Raw genomic sequence first — 26,451 nt, forward strand, 5'->3', positions numbered from 1 at the left:
CTCCCTCTCTTTCTGTTAACAGCCTCCCCTCCCTTTCCCCCTCTGCTTCATTCCTATTTTGGTTGTGAGTCTGTGGTGCCGCAGTGAGCTCAGCTTTGTCCTCTTTAGTCCCTTGAATGGGCCCAGCCACTTTATAGAGCTCGCACCGTGGCCCTCCACTCAATGAAAGTGACATGAAAAGAGGCTGCGGAGCTTTGTACTGTAAAGATCAGTTATTGGTCCCTGCGAGGACAGCTACCCGTCTGATCGTATAGGCTTTCATGATCCTCAGTATGGCCATGTAAGGGCTCACCCTTTATTATTTGAATGTGAAGATGAAGTTCCACGAGTGAACAATTATGGTATATAGTTAAAGCCAGACAGTGACAAAGTCAAAAAGCTAATAATGGATACATTTATTAGTATTTTTGGGATGATTTTTTAAGACAACCTCTGTATATAAAAAGCAGACTGCTCATGAATATATTAAAAAAGATCAGAAAATACATTTAAAAAAATACAAATGATTAAGCGGAGCTTGATGTCTGGTCTACTGCCATTAAATTATTGCAGAAGAGTGAGCCATAAGAAAACCAAACGGCGAACAAGCATCAGGAAGCAACTAACTTTGATATTTTAAAAAGTGAAATAAAAATCAAAACAGTTCTATGTTAATATTGACAGTGCCCGATTTTGCGAATTTGTCAAGAACACAATGCAATGAAAAAGTAGCAGATGAGACATTGGAGAGAGTTCACAGAAAATCGTATTCTAGGATTTTTCCTAGAATCACCACAAAAGAAGACTCAGCCACAATGTTTCTTTCCACCACTGATCTAGCTGCACAAAAAAATAGTTCTAAGCAGATGGATTGGTCTACTTATTTCAGAAACTGTTGAACTCCCACACAACCATCTCTAGGGTTTGCAGAGAAAAAAGAGAAAATATCCAATGAGCAGCAGTTGCTTGGGTGAAAATGCCTTTTTGATGCCAGAAGTCAGAGCAGAATGGCCAGACTGCTTGACGCTGATAGTAAGACAATAGTGACTCAAATAACCACTTACTGTAAAATGACAGGATGCAGAAGAGCATCTCTGAACGCACAACACAGGAAAACGCACAACAGGAAAATGACGGTACAATTTATTCGAGCTATCCAAATTTGGACAATAGAAGATTATCCTGACCTGATGAATCTCATTTTCTTCTGTGACATTTGGATGGTAGGGACAGAATTTGGGATAAGAAATATGAAAGCCTTGTATCAACAGTTCAGGCTGGTGGTGTAATGGCGCGGGGGAGATTTCCTGGTGCACAAACTGAGCATCGTTCAAACACCACAGCCTGTCTGAGAATTGTTACTGACCATGTCTGAAAGCAGCCATGTTTTGATGGCTGCTTTCAGTAGGATAACACACCATGTCACACTGCTTTGAACATGACATTGACTCACTGTACTCAAATGGCCTGCACAGTAGATTCAAGATTCAAGATTCAAGAAGTAATTGTATCTGGAACCATACAGAGCACCCTTGGAATGAATCAAGGGTGAATCTATGAATGAATCAATCTACATCAGCATGTTTAAGGAATGTTTCTAAACCCCTCATTGAATCTGTGCAACAAAGAGTTAAGGCTGCTCTAAAGCCAAAAGGGATGTGACCCCGTATAAGCAAAATGTACCTAATAAAGTGGTCAGTGAGCTTATTTTTACGAACTGATCCACCAACCGCAAAAAAAGAGAAAAAAAATGGGAAACTAGCAATTGCAGCTCAGCTTTGTGCCACAGACTTACTTCCCCGTTTCTTAGAAAGAAAACTAAGTGAAACTGCTCACCAGTAAGTAACCAGGCGAGTGCTTTCTGGTTCCATTACACTCTACAGTTGATATCTCCATACTCGACAATTTAAACCAAAAGCGGTGTGAATGGACAAACAGAACTACGTGCCAAAAAAAATTAAAAAAAACTATCAGTAAATTTAGTTTTATAATTATCACCTCAATTGCTTCTAAAGAACAAAAGTAATCACCAGTGATGAGTGAATATGTGCTTAAAGCAATGACAAAACAGACACACATTAGCCATCACTGCTGGTGAGTTCAGCAGGGCTACGGGCTGCTTATACTCACATAATGCTAAGAGCCCGGGGGTGTGTATTTGTTTGACTCACAAGGCTCACAATAGATCATTTACACTGTTTAGCATGTCATTAAGATGTTTCTAGCCCACACACTCACTTGTAAGCTTCCTTTCTACAGACAACATTTGGCACAAACACTGAATTTCTGTCACCACCACTGAGTGACACCAGAGTGAGATTTTTGGCCCCGCACTGTGTGGCACTACATAGAAACATTAATGATCCAGGTGATGATGTAGCAGTCGAAAAATGCTAAGTTCACAGTTGGTAAAATAAGATGTTATAGCTCAGGTTTGTATGAGGAGCTGTGACTGTAGTATGTTTTTAAATGGACATAAGTTAAATCACATGATCAGCTTCCAAGATGATCATTTTTGCTCATCTTTTAACATTAATTCACATTTTTTGAGACATACAAGCAATGCACAAACAGCTTTGCATTGTTTATGAAAAGCAACAATTACATATTACATGTAATAAATACAGCAGATTTAATATGATACCATGAGTCAATTCACTATTCCTACTTTTTTCATTGTTATGATTCAATTTATTTTATTACCTGCTGCCTACATCTCATCTTTTTCTTTCCTTATTGACACTTAAGACCATGCCTTCAGTAGATATACAATAGACATACAAATTCAGGACCTGTTGTGCAGCACAAGCACTTTCAGAAACTACAAAATTGCAGCTTTTAACGTGCTTTGATATTAAAAGCTAGTTTGATAGTTTAAAGGTACATGTTGTAAAAAATAAACCTCGGATACCCACACATGCTGTTTTCACAAGATTTCTATTAAAATGTATCCACCACAGGGTTAATGAAAGCTCATATAGAGAACTGATACTTACTGAACAATTTTCTCTGCGCTGGTGCCCATTAATTTGCTCTCAGTCAGTTTCTGTGTGCCTCTGCTCCTTTCTCTCCTGATGCATTTGCTGAGCTTCAAGCTGGGAGTGAACAGCAAGCAACAGCTCACATATTCTGGACACCCTCCACACCCACTTAACACACACAATCTGGCACACACACACACATACTCTGTTCTAATTCAAAGCCATCAGCTATAATGAGACAAAAACCCCAGTTATTTAAATTATTAGTAGGTAAATGATCATAAAAGGACACTAGTGCAAGGAACAATGTCAAGCAAAAATATCCACACATTATAAAAAATAGGAGCAGATGGATAGATTTAAAGACTTTGTATGAGTAGAGCACAAATAAAAGTTGTTCCACTATAATATCCTGTCGATTCCCAAATAAGCTTAAATACTCTATATCTCTGTTCTTCCATTTCTTCTTTCAGCTGCTCTCTTTAAGAGTCACTACATTGGATTATCTGCCTCCATCTCACCCTGTCACTTGCATCGTCTTTGCTCACACCAACCCTCTGCATGTTCTCCTTCTCTCCATCCATTAAATTTTCTTCCTGCCCAGTAGCTCCATAATTCAACATCATTTGTCCAATATATCTACTATTCCTCCTCTAAACTATTTCAACCTCACTTCTCCAACTTTGTCTTCAAAACACTTCAAAGAGAATTGAAGTGATAAAACATCAGTTGCACCTATAAAGGTTTGACTTCTTATAGCAGTGTCTGTATAATACAGCAACTGATTCTAATGAATGAACACCTTGCTTCACATGTGGCTACCATCCACACCAAATACCAGGAGGGATGCAGAAAGAGGTCAATGATTCACTAAAGCTACTTCAGTGGGACTCCGCAGTAGCTAATCTCCTTCTTAGATTAACTAGGGGCCTTTCACTTGTTTTGTAAATGTGTAAATCACTTTTATGTGGTACTTCTCAGATACCTGCTGAAATCAGTTTGCTGCTGTCTGAGTTTTGAGCATTGCTGGCACAATGTTGTCTAAGCTGACGTCACAGCAACACTTAATAAAGAGCACAATTTAGCTTGTTTAACATGCAAGAGGTGCTTGAACTGCTCCCTCTTAAATGTAGGTTAATGGGAATGATAATGACTGTTGCAACAGAATACAATCAACCTATGTAGAGGGTCTGAGTACTTAGGAAAGAATTCTCTTTGATTTTAGTCAACCATATATTATATGCAAAAAATGGCTTTAAAATGATTAGTTCTGTCATTTGGTGAGACATGCTCAGATTGTTTGATGGATGCAAGATTTAAAGACAAATTTTGGAGCTGGAAGGAATTGAGTCCTAACTATGTGTGTAATCCCTTGAGTTTGCCTGATGTTTTTAGTGGTATATGTCAGGAAATGCATTTTTTAACCCCCTTTAGCTTTAAATTTGTTGCTAATTAGCATGCTAACAGGCCAAACTAGGGTGGTAAACAGCTAAATCTCAAACTTAAAAGAATAAGTAGACTTAAAGGATACTTATGTCTTAAGAGTTGCTAACATAGCTTTAGACTATTAATGTTGCCTAATCCACAAAGCGACCAATATTTTTTATTAAAAAAGGAAAGAACAACACAGAAACTGTCCATATGGTGGCTTCTGTCTCATTTATTCACAAGGACATGTCTACAGCCAAATACTGGGTCCAGATGAAGTCCTTGCAAATGTAAATTGGCAATCCATTCAGCATAATCAAATGGAAATGAAAGTACAAATGCACCGATTTATAATCTATGCAGGAGGGGTCATTTTAATTAAGCAGACAAAGCAGACGTAGCGGGTGAAATGTAACACTGTTGGATTCAGGACAACATCAAACACATAAATCCACCAAAGACTCTCATAGTCCCAGTTTTCCCACTGTGGTAGAACTGCGTTTGATGTAAGACACTCTGACTTTGCTCAACACTGAGCAAAAATGTTGATAACAGTTGAAGTGATGACATATTGATACATGAGCTATTGACTTAAGTATTGTAGATATTGTATTTCCTTAGGACTGAAGGATGATGGATTTCTTCTTTCCAAACTGCATGTCTGCACAAACGAGATATAGAATTTGTATTGTATACATATTAATTCTAATATTTTTTTAATATATTTTTTACATTTAGTACAACTATAGAACATCACATTGCATTTCACAACACATATTACCTGCATAATAAACCATATTGTTTCAGTGCATAAGTTACTGTTTTGCAAAACACAAAAGGGCACAATAGCACAAACAAATGACAGTTCGATTGGTAAGAAAATAAATACCACTCATTGCAGGGGATTGTATCTAGTCTAAAATGTTATCCAAACAAATTTCCACATCATTCTTAAGTAATTTTCTGTTTGTAAACACAATAAATATACCAATAAATAAATACAACCTGTGCAGTACCCTTTATCTGCTTCTATATAAAAATACAGGAGGATGAAATATGAGCTTAAAACTAAAATCTTTAGATTTATCTAAAGCCAAAAGGGGTGTGACCCAGTAGATAGATCTAAAATTAGATCTATCAAAATTTATCTTATCATTTTTATGCTGCTTTAACTGTGTTACCATGGTATCCCTTTTTTCGTCATTTGACTTTCGTTTTGGTCGTTAAAGCCTGAGCTGAGTAAATCTGCAGATGTGTGTAGGTTGTTGAATAAGATGGTCATTTGTCCATTCATCTTAGTACAAGGCATTCATATATATCCTCAAGGGCTACCTTTATTTCATTTATATCCAATTTTAGATCTGAAAGCCAAGTTCTTAAAGAATAATTCATGCAAAAATATCTCACAGAAGATGATGTCTTTTATTATCAAACATCTTGACTGTGATCCAGAGTTTCATTAGAGTGAAAAACAGAGAAAATTAAATCACACAGAGCTACAAGATGAATTCCATGTTTATTTTTAACTGATGATTTTACATCAGAATTCATTAGACAACATGAAGGGAAAAACATTTACTGAAGAGGTAAAAGTCAATCTGATTTTTGATCCTGAACTTTAATGTAGGACAATTTCTCTTATTATAAGGTGTCATATCTGTGTGAAAGTTTAATAAGTTTGTTGGGTTGTTGGTCAAAGTCATGACAGCAGTGCCAGAAACATAACAGGTGAGAGGAGGAGGAAAACTGGAGTGATGAAGATGTGATCCGCTGCATCATGGAGCTCGTTTAAACACAGGGCCTGCTCCAGCATTTGGTGGGTCTCAGCACTTATCCCTAAAGGATACAGTACAAAGTTTTTTTGTTGGGATAGAGACAACTAAGTGCTACAACAAAGTCTGCTCTGAAAACCAGAATTGGAGAGCTCACCATGTTGGGACCACTCCTTCCAGGCGTGCAGATATTCAGGGTCATGCTCCCCACCAGTAGCTATATTCAAATTTGATAAAAGTATCTATTAAGACTTTGTATTTATGAAACTCTATCCACTTGTAACAAGAAAGCTCTGTTTTTACCTTTGGAGTGCTCAATCAGAAGATGTTTCAAATCCCTGAGAGCCCTGGTGAGGTTCTCCAGTTGGTGCTGCAGGTGGAGGTTTTCTTCTTTCAGAGTGTGGATGGTATCCTGGAGCTCGTAAGCTGAGCCGGAGTGTGAAAACAGAGAAATCATCCAAAGCACCGCGGTGACATGCATAATGGAGAACATTGTGGCAAATAATAAATGTGCTGCTGCTGGTCACAGTCCTGCTGAATCTCTCTTCAGCTGCAGAGTGCTTTAAAGTCAGGTGGAAGTGTTAATGTTATTGAGGAGCTGACTTGTTTCTGTGTCAGAATTGATTCACTGATGGGTAGTTAAATGCTCTTGGCCCGCTTACCCACTCAAATGGATCAATTGTTCTGTTTTGGATCTTAGAGCCCAAATTACAGACACAGATAGAGCTGGTTTGGAGTTAATAAACCTTCATCCTAAAACAAACAAAAAACAAACAAACAAAAAAACTAAACAAAAAGCACCTGTGAATTTGAGCAGTGCACTGAAGAAAATTAAGTCAGTAAGTAGTTATCTCCTTAATCCTACTAATAGTCAGACAAATCTCTGTGTCTATATGACAGTTCGTCCCATCCACTTTAAACTTGGCAAGTGTATTCTTGGGGTCTTTTAAATGTGTTTTCCTTTATTTGGCTATCTTTGTGAGATTTGTGGATTCTCATTAACTATAATTGTAAAGTTTACAGCTAAGTGCCCAACCCTTTATCTTACCCCAACATAAACTTAATTTTAACTTTAACTGATTTTAACTGTCCCTTCACCCCAAAAAGACAATTCTTTCACAATTCTTTATTACTTTGCTTGCCTAAAACTAAACTGGTTCTCAAATGATTATTTATTTATGTATTTGTTGCTTTTGGTTTCCTGTAAATAAATAAAATACTTTCATCATTTACTTTTGCTATTTGGGTAAGCTACACTGAGCTGTGGCCACAAGGTGGTTGATGCCTGTCCTGGGGGTAACCCCCAAACCAGATGGTGGACACCAGAGGTAAAGGGAACCATCAGGTTGAAGAATGAGTCCTATTGGGCTTGGTTAGCCTGCAGAACTTCGCAAGCAGCCGATATATACCAACAGGCCAAGCGGAACATAGCCCCCCATAGCTGAAATTGCAGTGTTTTTTATTCAACAATTATAACTGATTATTAAATAATTATTAATGACTTCACTGTGATGTTCTTATTATTCAGTAACATCGTGTGGTTTTGGCCCCTGGGCTGCATGTTCAACAACCATGAGCTGGTTGAAAGCGGAAGTGTTTCGAGTAGCTTTCGTCGTCATCCGGGTTGAACTCCGTCACAGAGGATCCAGGATGGCGACTCACATGTCGAGGTGCAGAACCTGGAGTCGGGTTCAGAGGTAACACGTTTTAAATAAACGCATACAGTGTCGCTAATGTGGAGTTTAACGCGAACAGACTGCAGCAGCACCGATACACCCACTGTCTCCCACGTGACGTTTCCGCTCATCCCTGCGGGTTTAGAAATTCTCTACGTCCTCGTCACCGTTAATTAGCAGCTAGCATGATGCTAAGTTGCATCATAACCCGTTAATGATGCTAAAAATGCTCCTCTTGCTTAAGCTTTGGCATTATTTTAGCGGCTTTCTGTAATCTCCGAGATAAAGAATTGTTCTACTTTGTTTTAATATTTTTGAAATAGACGTGCTAGTTAGGCTGTTTTTGTTCAGAATTTGAAGATGAAGAGACATATTAGGATAAAAGAGAATAGATTCCTGGACTTAATGTGCGTTTGCCTGAGGGTGGTGGAGGATAATACGTGCTGACTTTGAATTTATCACTGTGTGGCTGAGATTTTGATATTATAGAAGTGCTAAAAGAGGAATGTTAAACTTTTAAACTCCAAACACGTTTGGACAATAAAGTCGATAATAGTATCTATGTGCACCTAATCTATTTGAGTCAAAAGGTGAAAATAGTCATCTTCAGTGAGTTTTTACGTACTTTTGGTGCTCTGCATGTCACGATATTATTTTGTCTCAGCTTTTCTGTTGTGTAACAGTAACATATTGCCTATGAGAGAGCATATGACAAACAAGGCTTTAGAGTACTGGACAAGATGCCAGTACAATTATTATTAGTAGTAGTATCATTATTGTAAAATTCTGAAGACATTTGATATTTAAGCTTTGCGAATTTTATAGATAGCATATCCATTTGGTATCTATACCGTATTATTAAAGGAAATTTTTTCTTTCTCACTGTTGCCAAGTGCTTGCTCATAGGGGGTCATGTGATTCTTGGGGTTTCTTTTTAATACTTTAGGGTCTTTAACTTACAGTATAATATGTCCTGAGGTTACTGTTGTGGATTGGCACCATTTGAATTGAATTTAAGTGAATTGATGCAGAATGCAAAGTAAGAAGGTAATAAAATGGTCAGTCATCTTTAACATTTAAAGGCCCGCAGGTGTTGAACATTCTGCCACCATAGATAAAAACATGAACTGATTTTAAACTTTAAGGCCAAATCTCTAAAATATGTCTTCTTAGCTGTTCTATGAAGTTTGTCAGTATTTGTGTTAGTCACCGTTGTCTCCATTGCTGTTTGTTGTACTGTTTGTTTTTATTTTTGTATTGGCACATTGTTTGTCAGAAGACTAATTGGTGAGGTCTTTAAAGTAGCTGTGGCTAGAAGGGCTATGTACAATGTAAAAGTTGTACTAAAATTAAACCCAGCAATGTTAATATTTATTGGTCATGTTGTATAAGCTGCAGTTTTTTCAAAAGTTGGCTTTTGAAATTCAGCTTTTAAAAGTTGATGAGTTTGTTTTTTTAATAGCAGTTGTTTTATTGTCATCCAAGGTATGGGATAGCAGCTTACCGGAAATACAGCAGTGGTGGCGGATACCCAAATATCTCCCTCTCTACACCGTTGCCTGGGATCCCCAAACCAGTGTTCGCTTCAGTGGATGGTCAGGAAAAATATGAGACCAAGATTACCACTCTAGAAAATGGCCTCAAAGTTGCTTCCCAAAACAAGTTTGGTGAATTCTGCACAGTTGGAGGTAAGTTGTGCCTTTGATGTGCTGATATATTCACTGTTCTTTGTCACCTGCAAGAACTGGAAAAAGTGAGATTCTCTCTCTTTCTTCCTTTTGTTAGTTTTGGTTAATTCGGGATCCAGACATGAAGCAAAGTATCCAAGTGGGATTGCACACTTCTTAGAAAAACTTGCATTTTCTGTAAGTATTAAATAAAGTCCAATGAAAAAGACCAAAAAGGTGGAGGTGCGAGCAATAAACCTGAGAACAACATTTATGTCTTTAGTCCACAGCACAGTATGGGAGTAAAGATGAAATCCTTCTTACGTTAGAGAAACACGGGGGGATCTGTGACTGCCAGACATCCAGGTATTTAACACAGTTCCCGTCTCAGTGTGGAATGATGTAATGATAAACACAAACAACACACAGCTGATTTGAGGTGTGTCGATTGGTTGTTTTGCTTTGCAGAGACACCACAATGTATGCAGTGTCTGCTGAAGTGAAAGGTTTGGACACAGTGGTCAGTCTTCTGTCTGATGCTGTTCTGCAGCCTCGCCTGCTGGGTAAGGACATATAATTTAGGGTCATTCCTCACAAACTGTCCAAGAGTTTCCACCGGTAATGCAAACTGTTTCTTTGTGTGCAGATGAAGAGCTCGAGATGACCAGAATGGCGGTGCGCTTTGAGTTAGAAGATCTCAACATGAGGCCAGATCCTGAGCCATTACTCACTGAGATGATCCATGGTGTGAGTTATGCCTCATTATTCCTTAGCTAGTCCATCCAGCCATTCATCCCATTTTATTATTAATCAGTGAATTACTAATGAAACCAAAATCCATTGTCTAAAATTTCAATGCTCATTTCTACTTTGATAGAGTAACTTTGCATGATTCACAGTCCAAAATGATCTATTTGCCTTAGCTGAGCTTTTGTGCAGCTTCTCCATTCACTCACAGTCTGAACCAAGCTGTTTTGCTTCTTCCCTCTTTGAGTCCACCCTTCCTTTAAGCCAAATTTCTTCTTATTGGAGGCCTCGTGCAAACAGAAGATTTGAACAAGGAATGAAAGAGGCTTCTGTATGTCAGGGTTAATCACATTAAGGAGCTTCGCTTTTGTTGATATCATACCGAGTCAGGAGTGGCAAAAATTATGAAAATGAGTGTTTGGAGTAATCTGAAGTCTGATTGGGTCAGAGGGATTACTTGTAGATATTCTGGCCTCATTAATGTCAAACTCAATGGTGAGTAGTCCTAGTTTGTTTTCATCTTTAAATCTATATGTGACCCTTCTTTGTTGTTTTGTTTCCAGGCTGCGTATCGAGGCAACACAGTCGGACTGCCTCGTTTTTGTCCTGCAGAAAATGTGGATAAGATTGACAAGAATGTGCTTCACAGTTACCTGCGTAACTATTACCGTCCAGAGCGCATGGTGCTGGCAGGAGTGGGCATCGAGCACGAGCAGCTGGTCGAAAGTGCCAGGAAATACCTGCTGGACGTAAAGCCAGTGTGGGGAACGAGTTCAGCGCCCAACGTGGACCTCTCTGTAGCACAGTACACTGGTGGCATCGTCAAGGTGATTAACCAGGCTCTGTTTAAAATCACAGTTTGGCAGATACCTGTTTTTGTTATTATTCCTCCTTTCTGCTGGAGAAAGCAAATGATCTTTTTAACGGATCTTTAAAAGTTGGACATTGTCTTTTATTCTGTTAGATGGAGAAGGATATGTCAGACGTGAGCCTCGGCCCCACCCCCATCCCAGAACTTACCCACATCATGATCGGCCTGGAGAGCTGCTCCTACCTGGTGGGTGTTTGCAGTGTCTTGGAAAGTCTCCAATCAGGGGCCTGAGACATGTTAAAGGGTAAAAATGTTCCCTTTACAGGAGGATGACTTTATCCCATTCGCTGTGCTCAACATGATGATGGGTGGAGGCGGCTCCTTCTCTGCAGGAGGACCCGGGAAAGGCATGTTCACCCGACTGTACCTGAATGTCCTTAACAGGTGAGCGTCTCACAAGCAAATTGTACTAAAACAATTCCAATTAGTCGTCACCAACTGTTAAATTTTTGTTATCTGTTGTAGGCATCATTGGATGTACAACGCCACCTCCTACCATCATAGCTACGAGGACAGCGGCCTACTGTGTATCCATGCTAGTGCAGACCCCAGACAGGTTGGTACAGACTCAACACAGGACAGCTGCAGAGTATCTGTTAGGATTCTGTAACAAATTTCTCATTTAAATTTTGAAACTATTTCTGATGAGGCTTTGGCTGCTCTGGGGTAGGTGGTTTCACAGGACACGGCCTACAACTGGAAAGGCCTGATCCCCTCTGTTTTTGACCTTGTCCTGGGAACATCCAGAATCCTCTGATTAGAAAACCTTAGTGCCCTAACTTGAGGGTTGATGGTTAAAAGCTTAGATAAAAAAGGGGGCAAAGGTCAAAGACTTAAGAACAAGCAATAAAAACTAATCTAAAACTAAATTCTAAAAGTGGCAGGAAGCCAGTAAAGAGAGGATAAATGGGTAATGTGCTCTCGCTTTTTTGTCCCTGTAAGGAGCTGAGTGTATATTTGGGAAAAGTTCACCTCCAGTGAATAGTTTGTCATGTTTTTTGTGGTTCTTTTTCTTATTTCTTATTTCATTTATTCATTTCCAGGTGAGAGAAATGGTGGAAATAATCACCAGAGAGTTCATTCAGATGGGCAGCAGTGCAGGAGAGGTAATGATCGCCACAAGCTTTGTCGTCGTCATTTAGCGGAATAAAAATTACACAGTTCTTTTAATAAATTTCCTTGTGTGCCCAGGTGGAGCTGGAGAGGGCAAAGACTCAGCTGAAGTCCATGTTGATGATGAACCTTGAATCACGGCCGGTTATTTTTGAAGACGTTGGTCGTCAGGTTCTCTCCACAGGAAAGAGAAAGCTGCCACATGAGCTCTGTCATCTAATAAGTGAGTATTGGAAGGATTTTTGTGTTCTTTTCTTTGCAAGTCATCTAAATTTGCGTGACGATAATATTCAAATAATTTTCAGGCAGCGTGACACCTGGTGACATTAAAAGAGTGACCACCAAGATGCTGCGCAGTAAGCCAGCTGTCGCAGCGCTTGGAGACCTCATGGAGCTGCCCTCGTATGAACACATCCAGGCCGCCTTGTCCAGCAAGGACGGACGTCTGCCCCGCACATACCGCCTCTTCAGATAGACCCGCATCATCACTTTACATAAACTGGACTTGAAGATTACACTAGTGTTCCCTCCGAACACGGAAATCACCACAGCTTACTGTGAAGGGTGACAAATACCTCTGAGAGAAGGGGTGATTTTAAAGAAATGACACATTGTACTCTACAGTAATCCTAGTCTGTATACCACTGTATTTTTGTTTTGTTGCCAGGAAGTCAATAATTCATTATTTTTATGGGAGGTTTGCAGGAGTTTGCTTTTAAAGAAACACAAAATTATCATGTAAGGTTCCCATTTAAAAACCCCACCAGTGTCACAGAGCCACTCAGAGTAGACTGTGTCCTGGATGCCCCTCAAACTCTTTCATTTTTTTTATTCCACCATTACTTTCTTTGCAGATCTCAGCTCTCTAAAAATTGTCTTTATTCCAGAGTCAGTGGATTAAGCTGTTATTTATACAACAAGACTTCATAATGTCCTTTTACAGGTACAGAGAAAGCAGAAAGTTACATAATATATGATTAAAAACAAAATGGAGATTTTTGGATCAGTCACTGACTTGACTGCTTGTCCTCCAGATTGAAATTGTGGTTTGTGTATTGTACAGTAAAAAGATGGTTAAACAAGTGTGGTGTTTGTTTTTACTGTTACGCTGAAGGCTTTGCAAATCACATTAGTTATGAGGAGCCACAGCTGTGTGACGACCACGTAAGGGCAAAGAATAGAAAAAGCAGTCTATAGTCTGAGTGTCTGACTTGCAGCGATTGTCTACATATGTTGACTTGATTATTTTTTGTCTGTTTCATGTATATTCTCACAGAAACACACAAACTAAGAGTCAAAACTTTGAACACAACCTCTCATTTAATGTTGTTTTTAATTCTTACTACTTTCTATATTGTAGATACACATTGAAGACATCAAATATATAAAGCAAAATATATGGAATTATGAAGCAAAGAAAAAAACGGATAATTAACTCTAAATATGTTTTATATTTTAGTATGGTGACCGTTTTTTGGTTTCCCAAAAAGTGGACACTTGGCCCAGTCATGAAGAACTTTAATAATACTGTTTGCTTAAAGAAAACGTTAACATATTCAAACAATGCCTTCTTTGTGCCGTTAATGAATGGTAAAATAAAAAATATATAGGCTTTTAGTCATCAACAAGTGCAAAAAAGGAGGATGGTTGGTCACCCTAAATCCTCAAAGTAGTCACCCTTTTCTTTGTTGACAACACTGCAAACCTTGGCCTTCTCTCAATAAGCTTCATGATGTAGCCACCTGAAATGGTTTTCACTTCACAGGTGTGCCTTGTCAGGGTTCATTTGTGGAATTTCTTGCCTTCTCAATGGGGTTGGCACCATCATTTGTGTTGTGCAGAAGTAAGGTTTGTACACAGTTAACAGCTGTGACAACTGTTAAAATTCATAATATGGCAAGAACCAGTCAGCTAAGTAAAGGGAAACAACAGTCCATCATTACTTTAAGAACTGAAGGTCAGTGAGTACGAAAAATTGCAAAAACTTTGAATGTGTCCCCAAGTGCAGTCGCAAAAACCATCAAGCACTACGATGAAACTCACGAGGACCACCCCAGGGAAGGAAGACCAAGAGTCACCTCTGCGGCTGAGGATAAATTCATTTGCGTCACCAGCCTCAGAAAATCACGTTAACAGCACCTCAAATTAGAGCCCAGATTAATGCCTCACATCTCTACATCAACTGTTCAGAGGAGACGGCTCGAGTCCAAATCTGAGATCTTTGGTTCCACCTGCTGTGTCTTTCTGCGACACATGCATGGTTCCCACTGGGAAGCGTGGAGGAGGTTTGGAGGTGCTTTGCTGGTAAATGGTAAATGGCCTGTATTTGTATAGCGCTTTACTAGGGACCCCAAAGCGCTTTACACACCCAGTCATCCACACACTGGTGGAGGCAAGCTACAGTTGTAGCCACAGCTGCCCTGGGGACTGACAGGAGATGGCAGACTGACAGAAGCGAGGCCCTTCTGGCAAACACCAGTAGGCAGTAGATGAAGTGTCTTGCCCAAGGACACAACGACCAAGACTGTCCGAGCCGGGGCTCGAACCGGCAACCTTCCGATTACAAGGCGAACTCCCAACTCTTGAGCCACGGTCGCTTGTACTTTGGGGATTTTTTCAAAACTGAAGGCACGCTAAACCAGATTGGCTACCACAGCATCTTGTAGCAACATGCTATCCCATCTCAGGTTTGCGTTTAGTTGGACCATCATTTATTTTTCAACAGGACAATCACCCCAAACACACCTCCGGGCTGTGTAAGGGCTATTTTACCAAGAAGGAAAGTGCCGCACCAAATGGCTTGGCCTTTACAGTCACCTGACCCAAACCCAGTCTAGATGGGTTGGGATCTGATGGAGTGGAAAACCATTTCAGCTGACTACCACATGAAGCTCGTCGAGAGAATGCCAAGAGTGTGCAGAGCAGTAATCAAAGAAAAGAGTAGCTATTTTGAAGAATCTAGACTATAAAACATGAGTTATTTCACACTTTTTGTTTACTACATGATTGTTGACAAGAGGCTGTAAGCCTGTAAATCATGCCCCTAACTTTAACCTTTGGTAGTGACAAAGGGACAACTATTTTTGACTCAGTTTAAGAAGCACCCTCAAGTGGCCATTGGAGAAACTGCAGTTTTGGGGATTCCCACACAGGCTTCATCTTTAAGCTCTGGAAGCTGGTGCTCAGGTACACCTTAGATTTAACACAGTATTATAACTACTATATTAAGTTGATAACATTGCAACATATTGTACTCCCCCACACTTAAATACATCTGTTATGGGCAAAATGTATCCAACAAACAAAGGTGTTTTCAAACCTTTATTATGGGATGTTACATCAGGTGACATAAAAAGATACAGTTATGGATAAGAGGTCCTGATGATGTAAAAACAATACCCACAGGCACTTTTTTTAAAAACAGAATGCTCTTCATGCTGGGAATGCAGATGATTAATGTGCTGCTACATACAGTACATGAACAGTTTACTCAGTAATAAGATGAGAGGTAAGGCATTGCGTTGAGTGTTGCAAAGGTTCACTTGGCCTAATCACACAAAAGGTAGCAATAATGGTAGTAATATAGTAGTAATATCATTAAAATGCTCAAACTTTTTTTTTTATAGCAAGTGAGTCTCTTTAAGAAATATTGAATAAAAGCATCAAATAATTGTAATTTCCCTGAATTTAACAGTAGCTCTTAACAAGGTGCAACATGCTCTTCAGAGTCTATATTTGACCTGATCCTCAAAACTCTCCAACAAAACGGACACCTAAAAGTGTGCTGTAGTTATGTTTAGTACATTACTTCATGACAAAAATCACAAGGCATTTGAACACTGGTGTAGCATTCAGAAAAACAGAGTATTATAGTATATGATGCTTCTTAAACGGCTACAAAAAATAGAGAGAAAATAGGTATTGTTACTCTCTGTAAGGTCTTATCAGTCCACACTGGAGCATGTGACTGAACTTTAAGCCACAAAGGGAGACCCCCCTTCCCTAGTCATGTTTGAGTACAGGGGGCAGAATAAATAAAGGCCAGAACGCTGATGTCTGCATGACCTCGAGATCCCTGCCCTCGAGTCTAGCCAGCTTCTTCTGGACACAGCTGCACCTCAGTTACCTCGACCAAAGCTGGGATTTGTGTAGTTAAGACAACTTTGGTTTTTCCTTTTTGTCCTTTCTGGCCTTCCTGTTTCTGGCACAGGTCTGATCCAATCCAGCCTGATCTGGTCCAGAGTGTTCCTTAATGGGTTTCAAGAGATGGTGCAGATTGTGCTGCTTTGGTTCTTCATGGCCTCCTTTGTCTTTATTTCTCTGGTGATCCGCCTCCTCCTGATACCTTCCAAGTACAAGCTTCGGTCAAACTGTCCGGCACACAGAGGAATGCTGACAAAAATACAAGCAAATACAACATTACAGGTGTTAGAAAGTCAAAATGCATAAAGCACAACTGATCGTTTACCAAATGATCAATTGCAGTTCAGTGAAAAAGAACCATCATTTAAGGCATGTTTTTTTGCATTGTAATATTTCAGCAACATTTTAAGTTAACTGCAACCCACACAGTGCAACATGGACTTAATAAACCTGGGTAGGCCATCAAATTTGAATCATGTAGACTGTATGACACAGAGCTACTGTTTTGTGACCATAGCTAAAGATTGTCAGGATTCTTTCACAATGGTGACCTTTGCACTACCTACGAAAATCCACGACAGCACAGTTTATTACATCACTAAAGCCTGGAGCCTCTGGGGGACTCTCTTCCTCTCCCCCTTTATATGTCACTGCTGCACGTAGTTTCATCCTGTTTGTGTTTCGTTCTCTCTCTATTCTACTCTGTTCTGTCTTCTCGAGGCTGCTTCTGCTTGGGGATGCCTTTTTCTTCCTTTATTTTCTAAATGCTTAGTCAAAGGAGATTCTTGGGTTTCTACTGATGCAGAGTTCTTAACCTTACAATACAAAGAGCTTGAGACTGACTACTACTGTGATTTGGTGTCATTAAAAAACCCATCTGAATCTGATCTAACATATTACTTCATAAATTATGTTACTTGTTGAAAACTTGAATGGGATGACAAAATCTCTTATCTTTTCCCTAGAACCTGTGCCAGTGCCTAATCTCAATAAGTCTCCACACATGCCAGAAAGCCTACACCAGTGCCTCTCTAGAAACAAGTGCTAGGCCCAAACGTGACACCGCTGAGAGTGAAGGCTCTCAGTCAAATAGGTCATAGTAAAAGCTATTAAGTTCCAACTTTATGTGAAATTAAATTTAATTGAAAAGGACTACAGCACTAAGGTGTATGTGTGAATGTTAGCGGGACTCACTTGTCTCTTCCTGGCCTGAGTTTGACCTGAAAGACACCAATGACAGGCCGGTGGTCCGAGGTCTTGATGTTCGAGCAGCTGGTATACATGAGTGTTTTTATGTCATTAGCCTGCCTGCTCCTGAATAGGATCCTGTCCTGTGAACACAGAGAGGTTCTATGCGTTTGAGAGCCACTTTAATAGAAATGATAAAGTGTTTTTAAAAAACTTAAGGCGTTTATCTTTTGTCATGTGCGACACAACGTCTTTGTTCTACTTACTGTGTATGAAGGTGTTCTCTGTTTAGAAGTGGTGTCATAGACATCGCGACCAATGTCGAATTTGTACGTGGGTAAGAAGTGTATTGATGCCTCTTGGAAACCTTTAAAGATTGACCCTGGAGGGACAAAAAAACTCAAAGGATAAGAATCAATGGAAAACAACAACCTATTTCTATACAAAACTTTTGCAACTGTTTAGATGCATAAAAAAATCATCTAGGGAAGAAAATCCAAGAAAGTTGGTTCTGCTCATCCAGTCGTTGCATTTCCTGTGGGAAAATCATTTTCAGCACTCAGCCAAGCCACTTTTTCAGTCTGAAGTGACAAAATGTTTCTCCCACTGAAAGCGCGACGTCCAGATGAACAAAATCAACTTTCTGAGTTTTTGCAAATGTTGACGCTTTGGCTTCCTATGTGCATACCTTCCTTCATTTCCTTGGAGAGCTGATCGTGCTCCAGCAGAGGGCTCATTTCGCCACCTACTGTGGAGCTTATGACGGCCTCCACCTCACTCCGGTCTTTATCCAGCCGAAAGTTAAAGTCTCCAAACCAGAAGACCTGATCGAATCTTGTAGTGACGTCAGCTGCAGTGAAAAATGATATTCCATTGATTTTCACTGAATTCTGGCAATTAGTGTTATAAGCACTAAGATTTTAACCACAATTTTAACCATATATAGATCATCAGTAACTGCTGGTACAAAGATGCCATGGAAACAAATACAAAAATAGATTGTTATATTTATAGAGAAAAACCTTCCTGTACATTAGCCAGACCGCTTATTCCTCCTGCAAATAATCCTAAACCTAGGTGTCTAGGAATGTTTAATCTAATTACAGTTGTTGCAATCAATCATGTTGTGATTTGATTGAAAAAGAAGGACAATTAGAAAATGAATGCAATGTTTTAAGATTATTTGTCTTACCAGAATGAATGCATGCCACTTTTATACTGTTACATCTTTAAAAGATTAAGTATTCTGATGCATAAACCATCCAATTAGCTTTAACATTTTACATCATTCACACAAAGTAGCTTCAGAGTCTTACATGGTGTGGAGCGGTACGGGTTGGTATCTGGAAGGCCTTTTGGAAGAGCTAGAGCCTCGACAATCTTGTTGTAATCAAGTATTCTCTCGTAGACTTTGGCATCACCGGCTGGGAGAAAAACAGAAAAACACATTAGAAATATGCAACATTGGCCGGCTTTAAATGCAATACACGACTAATGTGCAGTGTAAAAGAAAAAAAAAAAGCTTCTCTGACTTGAAAAAGCTGCTACTAACAGGTAAAATGGGAAGTAACGAAAAGGAAAGAAGTGCCAAAAAAGGTGAAGGCAATCCCCACTGCGCCTTTGGTCTTGATCTGCGAGATGATCCTCGTTGTGACTGTGGCGTGCTCCGCCTCTGTGCAAAAAAAAATAAAAAAGAAGAAAGGTGGTTCATGTCTGTGCACACAAATCAACATGTAACTACAACAAAATCCTTGTCACAATCCTCTGGCCAGTTATAGTAGGTGGAGCATTTCATCCGAAGCAACAAGGATATCAGTAGAGAGTTGTAAGTTGAAACTAAAGGATCTTTTCAAGTGTTTTGGTATTCATATCATCTGTATTGACTTGTAAACAGCATTTTAAGTATATTATAGAAAGGTTTAATCTAGAAAACTAAACATTCACAGCTTAGCTTTGATTTTTTTTTCTGATTTTAAAGCTCAAATAATTGATTAGTTAAGAAAATTAATTCAACAGTATAAAAGACCTATCTGAATTAAAGGCTATTTAAACCTTTTAAAGCCTGTTTTGAGGAACAAGAAATTATTTTAATCACTTAATACCTCCAGAAACCCTGTCTTTAAGACAACATTTAATTTAACAATTATTTAATAATACACAAGTCACCACAGAAATATGAGCAATTTAGAAATATCATTTCATAATCACCATCCCTCCTGAACTAATACGTAGAGTAGGACAGACCTGAGCAGAACCAGATGAGGTCTCTTCTGACAAATACAGTGAGATATAAAACACCATGTGAAGCTGCATATAACATGACGTAGTAAGGTCCCAGACTCTCCTGAAGTCTGGTCTCCCACTCCCTCCTGCACACAAACAAAGTTACATATTAGAATGCGGAAAATGAGAGCCATTACCGAGTAATTCATCATAATAACCAGTTTTATTTAAAACATTAAATGATCCACCTGTCAGGACAGCCCTCCTGGACCCCAATAACATAAAAGTCTTGTGCAAATTCAGAGTCTGTCGGAAGGAGGAGATCATCTAAGTTGACTGGAAGGCCCTGAAAATGGCAGGAATTTGGTTATGATTCAGTTTCTCCATCAGAAAAACCTTTGTGAGAGATGCTGCAGGTCCCAACATCCTCCCACCTTCTCTCCTTGCATGTTCCAAGTGGCGATGTAGATGCCAACTCTCCTGTCGGGGAAGAGGCGGTCCAGCTCCTCAGCCCCAAGCAAGGCACCACTACCCAGCACGCTGCCCTCCATAAAACTCCTGGATGACGAAAAGTAAAATCAGCACATATATCCAGTTTAATCACAGCTGACTGTAAGGCTGCTATCTCTGAGGTCAGGTCAATAATTCATCTGTATAAGTATTAAAGCAGTGGACTAAGAACCATTTTACCACTCATCCTGTCAAAAACCCTGCTGAATCTCCTCACACCTATGTTCTTCTTTGCTCCAGTAATGGAGGCTGTTTATTCTTATTTATGCATTTTTAGCTAAAGCAGCTCAGATGTTGATTTCTTTACCACAAAGTATCGCAGACTAACGTGTAAACATTTCAAATTTAGCTTGGAAAGAGGAATGAATGATGAAAGATGAATTAAATCTAACACAGCTTGCAGGGGAGTGTGGGGGTTTTGGAGCTAAAGTCTACTGTGATAAAGGAAAGATAGAAAGGTAATATGAGTATAAAGTGGGTGAGCTTAGAAAGGACTCATCCAGACAAAAAAACAAAAACAAAACAAAAGCACACCCCATCTTACTTCTTTTGTTTTTAAGTGTCACTAGCTTAATACCCTTGAAAAAGACTGGTAAGTAACTATCGTTTAACAGGAAGCTAAGTGCAGTTACTCTACAGGACATCTTACAATAGAGCCTTCAAATCCAGCACAAGGATGATGACTACAGGTGCATCTTTATATTACCTGCTAAACCTACCTGTTCCTCATATCCTGCGGTCTGATGGGGCTGAGTACGCTGTAGGTGGACCTCATGGAGTTGACAGAGGCACTATCCGACCCCATGTTCTCCAAAAGCCGGCTGTCGCTCAGGTTCCTGTGGAGCCTTTCTCCAAGCTTCTCTCTGGCCGGCATGGCATAATCCAAACAATCCCTGTCAATCCTATTAGCTGCCCTCAAAGTGGCTGACGCAAAGCTCTTCTCCAGAGCAGGCAGTGTACCGGTGGGTTGCACCGGAGACAGGCGCACCTTGGCGGCCCTCCACTGCTGGACTGTAAGGTCGCTCTGCTGGCTGCAGGGTCTCCTTTCATAGTCAGAAAGACTACTCCCTCTGTCCCGGAAGGCTGGGGATCCAGTTGGAACAGCAGAATGGGGTCTTGCACTGGGATCCCGCTCATTCCTCACTGCAGCTGTACCCTGGAGAACAAACCCACTCGGAGCTACAACAGTTTCATCCTCTTTAAGCGAGTCTGTGGAGGAGCCGGTCTCAGCTGGGTCGCTCAGACTCTCTTGGCTGTTTCTCAGCCTCCTGGTTCTCACAGTCTCCTCCAGTGAAATGCTTTTCCTGGACTTCGACAGTCTGGGTAGCAAGGGGGGGCGGGGCTGATACGGACTGATCCCTTCCCCTGTGTTTCTAAGCCTAAGGTCATCCTTGTGCCCGTTGGTGGATTTTACATCTACTATGGAGGTATTGAGTTTGCTGCTGTCATTGGCAATTGAGTCTCCTTTACCAGGAGCCTCACAGGAGTGATGGAGGGGGCCGTCCTCTCCATCCTCAGTCATCCTCTTCTCATGTCTGAGTCCAGCTGTGGTGAGGTGGATGAAGCGCTCTCATTTTCAAGTGGCACAAGACCTGTTCAGACACACGGCGGAGTTTGTTTTAGTGACATGGCCTTCAAACGACCACTTTACTGTCTGATATACTTTGTGATATCAGCCACGGCAGAGGGTTACTGCATCAAATACCCAATCAGTGGAAACAGCAAACATTTTGATTTCAAGCAATTAAAAGCAAGTGCTGTAGCTAACAACGACAAAGCACATGAGCTAACGCAATTACTGCTTGTTTCAACAACTTTAATGCTGAGCGGAAAGTCCCGTTAAAGTCCACTTTAACAATTCTACTTAAGCCATCACCTAAATCACGTTCACATACACAACAATATCATCTGTTAAGCTTTTCTCTTCACTGGATAACAACCTGCAGCTGCAGCTAACAAAGCTAAAATGCTAAAGCTGTGCTAACTAATGCCTAAAGCGTACGTTTCTGTGACCACATTAACAAACGGATAACTTTGGTAGTTTCTGTCGTTTGCACTAACAATTTATGTCTCTTTTATCAGGCTTAAAGTAAAGCTACCTTTTGTGCACTGTTGGTGTCTGGGTGACTGACTAAAAAGTAGCTCCGTGACTTCCTTAGCAACGCTTGACAACACAGATTTTTGTTACCAAGAGAGTCGCAGTCTGAACTCAGCATGTATCACAGCGCCCCTGTGTGCTAAGAAGGGGTATTACTTCCATACCTGTGCGTCAACTACTAGGATAACCAACTGCTTTCTCATTTCTGCAGCTTACACATCTTCGAATAATTTCCAGGGAGCTTCTTCTTATACGAGGAGAGAGGACTCCAGGCAACAGACATCTGACCTAAATTAGCCTACTAAGAGGCTAATTTTTACTAAACTTACACTGTAGCTCAATGCACTGGCATAAGAATTGTGTAACACTGTGAGTGCACATTTTCAACATATAAGCATTAGTAATACTTAAAAAACAAAAAGACAAGGCAACTCACCTATCAGAACATCACCAAAAACTTATTGACAGCACTGCTCAAATCCAAAGTCCATCCTGCGCTCCTGTTTCCTTCCTCTTTTGAGCACCACTTTTTTGCTTTGGCTCACTAAATATATCATTTAAAATGCCAATAAAAAAATGTTATATAATTGATATCAAAAGACTCATGGGTGTTTTATAAAAATGACAGAGAACAAAGGTCAGGAAGTAACATGCCCACCCCTCATCAAAATGTCATAAAACATGCCTATTTTAATCAGTGTAGTGTAATACGATTGAGTAGATATTTGCTTCTACTTTTTAATTTCTAATTCTCTTACAATTTGTCTACATTGTCTTACATCACAATCAAGAGCATAGCCTTTGTTCTCAGCGAGTAGACCTAAAGATGATCTAAGCTCAGATCTGCTCAGATATATATATATATATATATATATATATATATATATATATATATATATATATATATATATATATATATATATATATTACTATCCAGTATATTTTTGAATGATGTATTTAAAAGCATTAGTCAGCTTACAAAGATTTTTTTTAAAGAAACATACATGGGGCTATAAATTATAATGCTTTAAATTATAATCCAGTCAGATACATTTACTAGTTTTTGATAAAACAAGTTTTTTGTTTTGTTTTTTACTTTTACTGCCAATAGTAAAAGTAAAATTGTACTTTTTCCTGTTAATGAGAAAATGACTCCAAGGTTTATTTTTCCATTTATTCAGCACATCATTAATACTGGAGGCTCAGAATATGAACACCTACAATTATAATCAGAAAATAGATTTTGGATTTGCTCCCCAAAATATCTGATTCATAAAACAAAAGCTGTACCAAAGCGTATTATGTTATCTGTTTTACCTTCTTAAACTTTTGGTTTATTTCCTGCTTTAAATTAAACAGTTTTGCTAACAAAAAAAGAAAAAATATTTGCAAATGGATGTGTCAGCCCACAAACAATCTGATGACAAATGTCATATGTATCCAGCACCAAAATTCATAAATGTAACATAAATATCAACTTTGCTTTTAATTAAGGCAATCATACTTTACATTTATAAGTAAATACATTATATAATGTTATGTGTTTTTTTTTAATACCACACATCTTTTAAATCTTTGGATGACTGTATTCAGTCCAGCCTTTATTACAAGTAAAAATCACGTCAAGAAAAAGTTCTGCTGTGTATTTAGATAGATAAATAGATAGATAGATAGATAGCGCTCACAAATATATTGGCTGTACTCTACATAAGTACTGTAAAATCTGTAACTTATTTCCCTCTGCCTGGTTACATAATATCATATTTCCCACAACCATACCTTTTGCTCCCAAATTACGTTTATGGACTCTGAACTTCTGACTTTTATTTACTCAATCGCTCAATATTATTGTGCACTACATTGCTAATATCCAAGTTCCTCTGTTCATTAAGTAACTTATTTTGCCGTCATTAGTTTAGCTCAGTTGATTGGAAAAAAAATGCTTGTCTGGGTGTTTTCATGAAAAGACAAAAGCTTTTCCATTCACTACAACACGTTAAAGTCAGTCACTTTACAAATAGCACAAAGAAACGGCAGAAAAACGCTGCTGCTGACAAAACAGTGTAAGTCACACTGAATAAACAATGTCAAGGTGTGACCTCCGATTGTTAACCCTTTCACCCATTCCCTGACCCTGTGATGTACGAGAACCGCAGCTGAATGGATTTTCTAAGCTCGCTGGCCCCTGGAAATGTGGACAAAACCCTCCATATTCAGTGCATTTCTATGACACAGCTGCTGACTCAGGAGGTTTGGACAATGGGCTGGTGCGGTCGGGTCTAGTATAAAAGGAAAGGGTTAAACCAGGTAGGATACAGTTCGGTGCAAGAGCAGAAACATCAGCAGCAACCAGCAGCTCAACCAGCAGCTCAGCCAGCAGCCCAATAATCAGCAATATGACTACCACTGGAATGAACATGATGAGCAGGGTAAGAGAATTGCCTTTAAGGTCTTAAACATGTGTTTATAAAAATATAATATTTATATTTGCAACAGCAACCAATCATGAGGTGTGGCACGAATGGTGTATTGTATAATTTTCCTCCGCTTTAAAGCATCTCTGAGTCCTATTTTTGCTTTCCAGCCAGAGCCTGTGCTTGTTTGGTTCGGTAACTACAGCTTGCAGTTATTTCTTCTAGTAAAAAAGCTCTAAAATTCTAAGCCAACAAAATAGAAACAGACTTTGCGAGATAAAATGTCACTATGTACATATTAGCTTCTGTTAAGAGCTTCTCTCATGAGCTGAACAGCTCAGAAAGAGAACTTTGCTGTGCTACTGTGAGTGCCCATCTGACTCTGTGGATTCAAATGTGTGCACTTCTTGTATACGTGATTTATACTGCTGCTGGGTCTGACCTGATAAAACTAGATTAGTTACCTTTATAGAAAAATCATAGACTGCTCATTCAGACATGGAGCTGACACATTAAGAGTTAACAGAAAGGAATAAATGTCTAAATTGATTTATTCCTCATTAGAAGTAACAGCACTACTACTGAACTCACCAACTCTTTCAGCTTCAAAAATTAAATGCCTCACATGTGCTCGTTTCCTCTCTCTCCTCAGATCATCTTCTACGAGGACAGGAACTTCCTGGGTCGTTCCTATGAGGTCATGAACGACTGCCCTGACATGTCCTCCTACCTGAGCAGGTGCCACTCCTGCAGGGTTGAGAGAGGCTGCTTCATGGTGTACGACCGCACCAACTACATGGGCAACCAGTACTTCCTGAGGAGGGGTGAATATTCTGACTACATGAGCATGATGGGGATGAACGACTGCATCAGGTCCTGCCGTATGATCCCCATGGTAAGATTTTACGCCAGTCTTCATTTACCCTGGATGACATCATTAAAATACTCTGAGTTAAATCCATTTGTCTTCTGCCTCACAGTACAGGGGATCCTACAGGATGAGGATCTACGAGAGAGAGAACTTCGGTGGTCAGATGTATGAGCTGATGGACGACTGTGATAACATCATGGACCGTTACCGCATGTCCAACTGCATGTCCTGCAATGTGATGGATGGCCACTGGCTGATGTACGAGCAGCCCCACTACAGAGGCAGAATGATGTACATGAGGCCTGGAGAGTACAGGAGCTTCATGAACATGGGATTCAGCGGCATGAGGTTCATGAGCATGAGGCGCATCACTGACTCCTGCTACTAGGCTGTCTTTGCACTAAATAAAGCTGTCATGAACTGAACTACTGGTGTGTTTCATGGATTATTTTGAGTAGATTTTGAGTACTTATGTTCATTCAGAAGTTCTAACGTTTCAGTAATTCAGAAGAAGCAAGTCATTTGCTTTTTATTCTTATTTTCAAACCACATTCTTTCAAAAATCAACTACAAGTGAAATTTGTGCAACCTTTTAGCACAATGTTCACTTATATGTACCACAACTTCACTGTCACAAGTGAACCTCTTATAATCTTCTGTTCATATCTTTTTACATTAAAAGCCATAGACTGTGGGGCCCAAATTTAGCTCACTGGGATGAGCAGGTGGGTATATGACAAATGGCTGAAATCGGCAGGCCCAGGTTCAAA

The 26,451-nt window shown here is 39.6% G+C and overlaps 4 protein-coding genes across 5 annotated transcripts; 2 read left to right on the forward strand and 2 right to left on the reverse strand.

The window, feature by feature from the left end:
- Positions 1 to 6,074: 6,074 nt before the first annotated feature.
- On the reverse strand, positions 6,075 to 6,711 carry LOC148100281 (uncharacterized). The gene is made up of 3 exons (XM_087848764.1): positions 6,464 to 6,711; positions 6,318 to 6,377; positions 6,075 to 6,224 (listed from the first exon to the last, which is right to left on the reverse strand). Exons 1-3 carry the CDS (start codon positions 6,651 to 6,653, stop codon positions 6,088 to 6,090), a joined length of 387 nt encoding a protein of 128 aa, XP_087704890.1. The 5' UTR covers positions 6,654 to 6,711; the 3' UTR covers positions 6,075 to 6,087.
- Positions 6,712 to 7,777: 1,066 nt separating this feature from the next.
- pmpca (peptidase, mitochondrial processing subunit alpha) lies at positions 7,778 to 13,441 on the forward strand. The gene is made up of 13 exons (XM_006803829.3): positions 7,778 to 7,857; positions 9,322 to 9,524; positions 9,622 to 9,701; positions 9,787 to 9,869; positions 9,972 to 10,066; positions 10,150 to 10,250; positions 10,814 to 11,077; positions 11,215 to 11,307; positions 11,387 to 11,505; positions 11,587 to 11,677; positions 12,165 to 12,227; positions 12,313 to 12,457; positions 12,540 to 13,441. Exons 1-13 carry the CDS (start codon positions 7,811 to 7,813, stop codon positions 12,707 to 12,709), a joined length of 1,554 nt encoding a protein of 517 aa, XP_006803892.2. The 5' UTR covers positions 7,778 to 7,810; the 3' UTR covers positions 12,710 to 13,441.
- A 2,890-nt stretch (positions 13,442 to 16,331) lies between these two features.
- Positions 16,332 to 22,493, reverse strand: inpp5e (inositol polyphosphate-5-phosphatase E). Its single transcript, XM_006803831.3, has 11 exons — positions 22,398 to 22,493; positions 21,018 to 21,890; positions 20,223 to 20,346; positions 20,037 to 20,134; positions 19,810 to 19,934; positions 19,118 to 19,237; positions 18,882 to 18,989; positions 18,254 to 18,415; positions 17,832 to 17,947; positions 17,572 to 17,708; positions 16,332 to 16,626 (listed from the first exon to the last, which is right to left on the reverse strand). Exons 2-11 carry the CDS (start codon positions 21,818 to 21,820, stop codon positions 16,494 to 16,496), a joined length of 1,926 nt encoding a protein of 641 aa, XP_006803894.2. The 5' UTR covers positions 21,821 to 21,890; positions 22,398 to 22,493; the 3' UTR covers positions 16,332 to 16,493.
- Positions 22,494 to 24,714: 2,221 nt separating this feature from the next.
- Positions 24,715 to 26,106, forward strand: LOC102792514 (gamma-crystallin M2-like). 2 transcript variants are annotated; one of them, XM_087849325.1, is made up of 3 exons: positions 24,715 to 24,825; positions 25,463 to 25,705; positions 25,791 to 26,106. In XM_087849325.1, the coding sequence occupies exons 1-3, from the start codon at positions 24,793 to 24,795 to the stop codon at positions 26,067 to 26,069; spliced, it is 555 nt and encodes a 184-aa protein (XP_087705451.1). In that variant the 5' UTR covers positions 24,715 to 24,792; the 3' UTR covers positions 26,070 to 26,106. The 2 variants fall into 2 exon arrangements, with proteins under 2 accessions (XP_087705451.1, XP_035769317.2); XM_035913424.2 differs by lacking the exon at positions 24,715 to 24,825 and having other exon boundaries at positions 25,412 to 25,705.
- Positions 26,107 to 26,451: the final 345 nt, after the last annotated feature.

The sequence above is a fragment of the Neolamprologus brichardi genome, chromosome 12, assembly GCF_056152115.1.
Source record: "Neolamprologus brichardi isolate AB-2024 chromosome 12, ASM5615211v1, whole genome shotgun sequence".
NCBI classification, from domain to species: Eukaryota; Metazoa; Chordata; class Actinopteri; order Cichliformes; family Cichlidae; genus Neolamprologus; species Neolamprologus brichardi.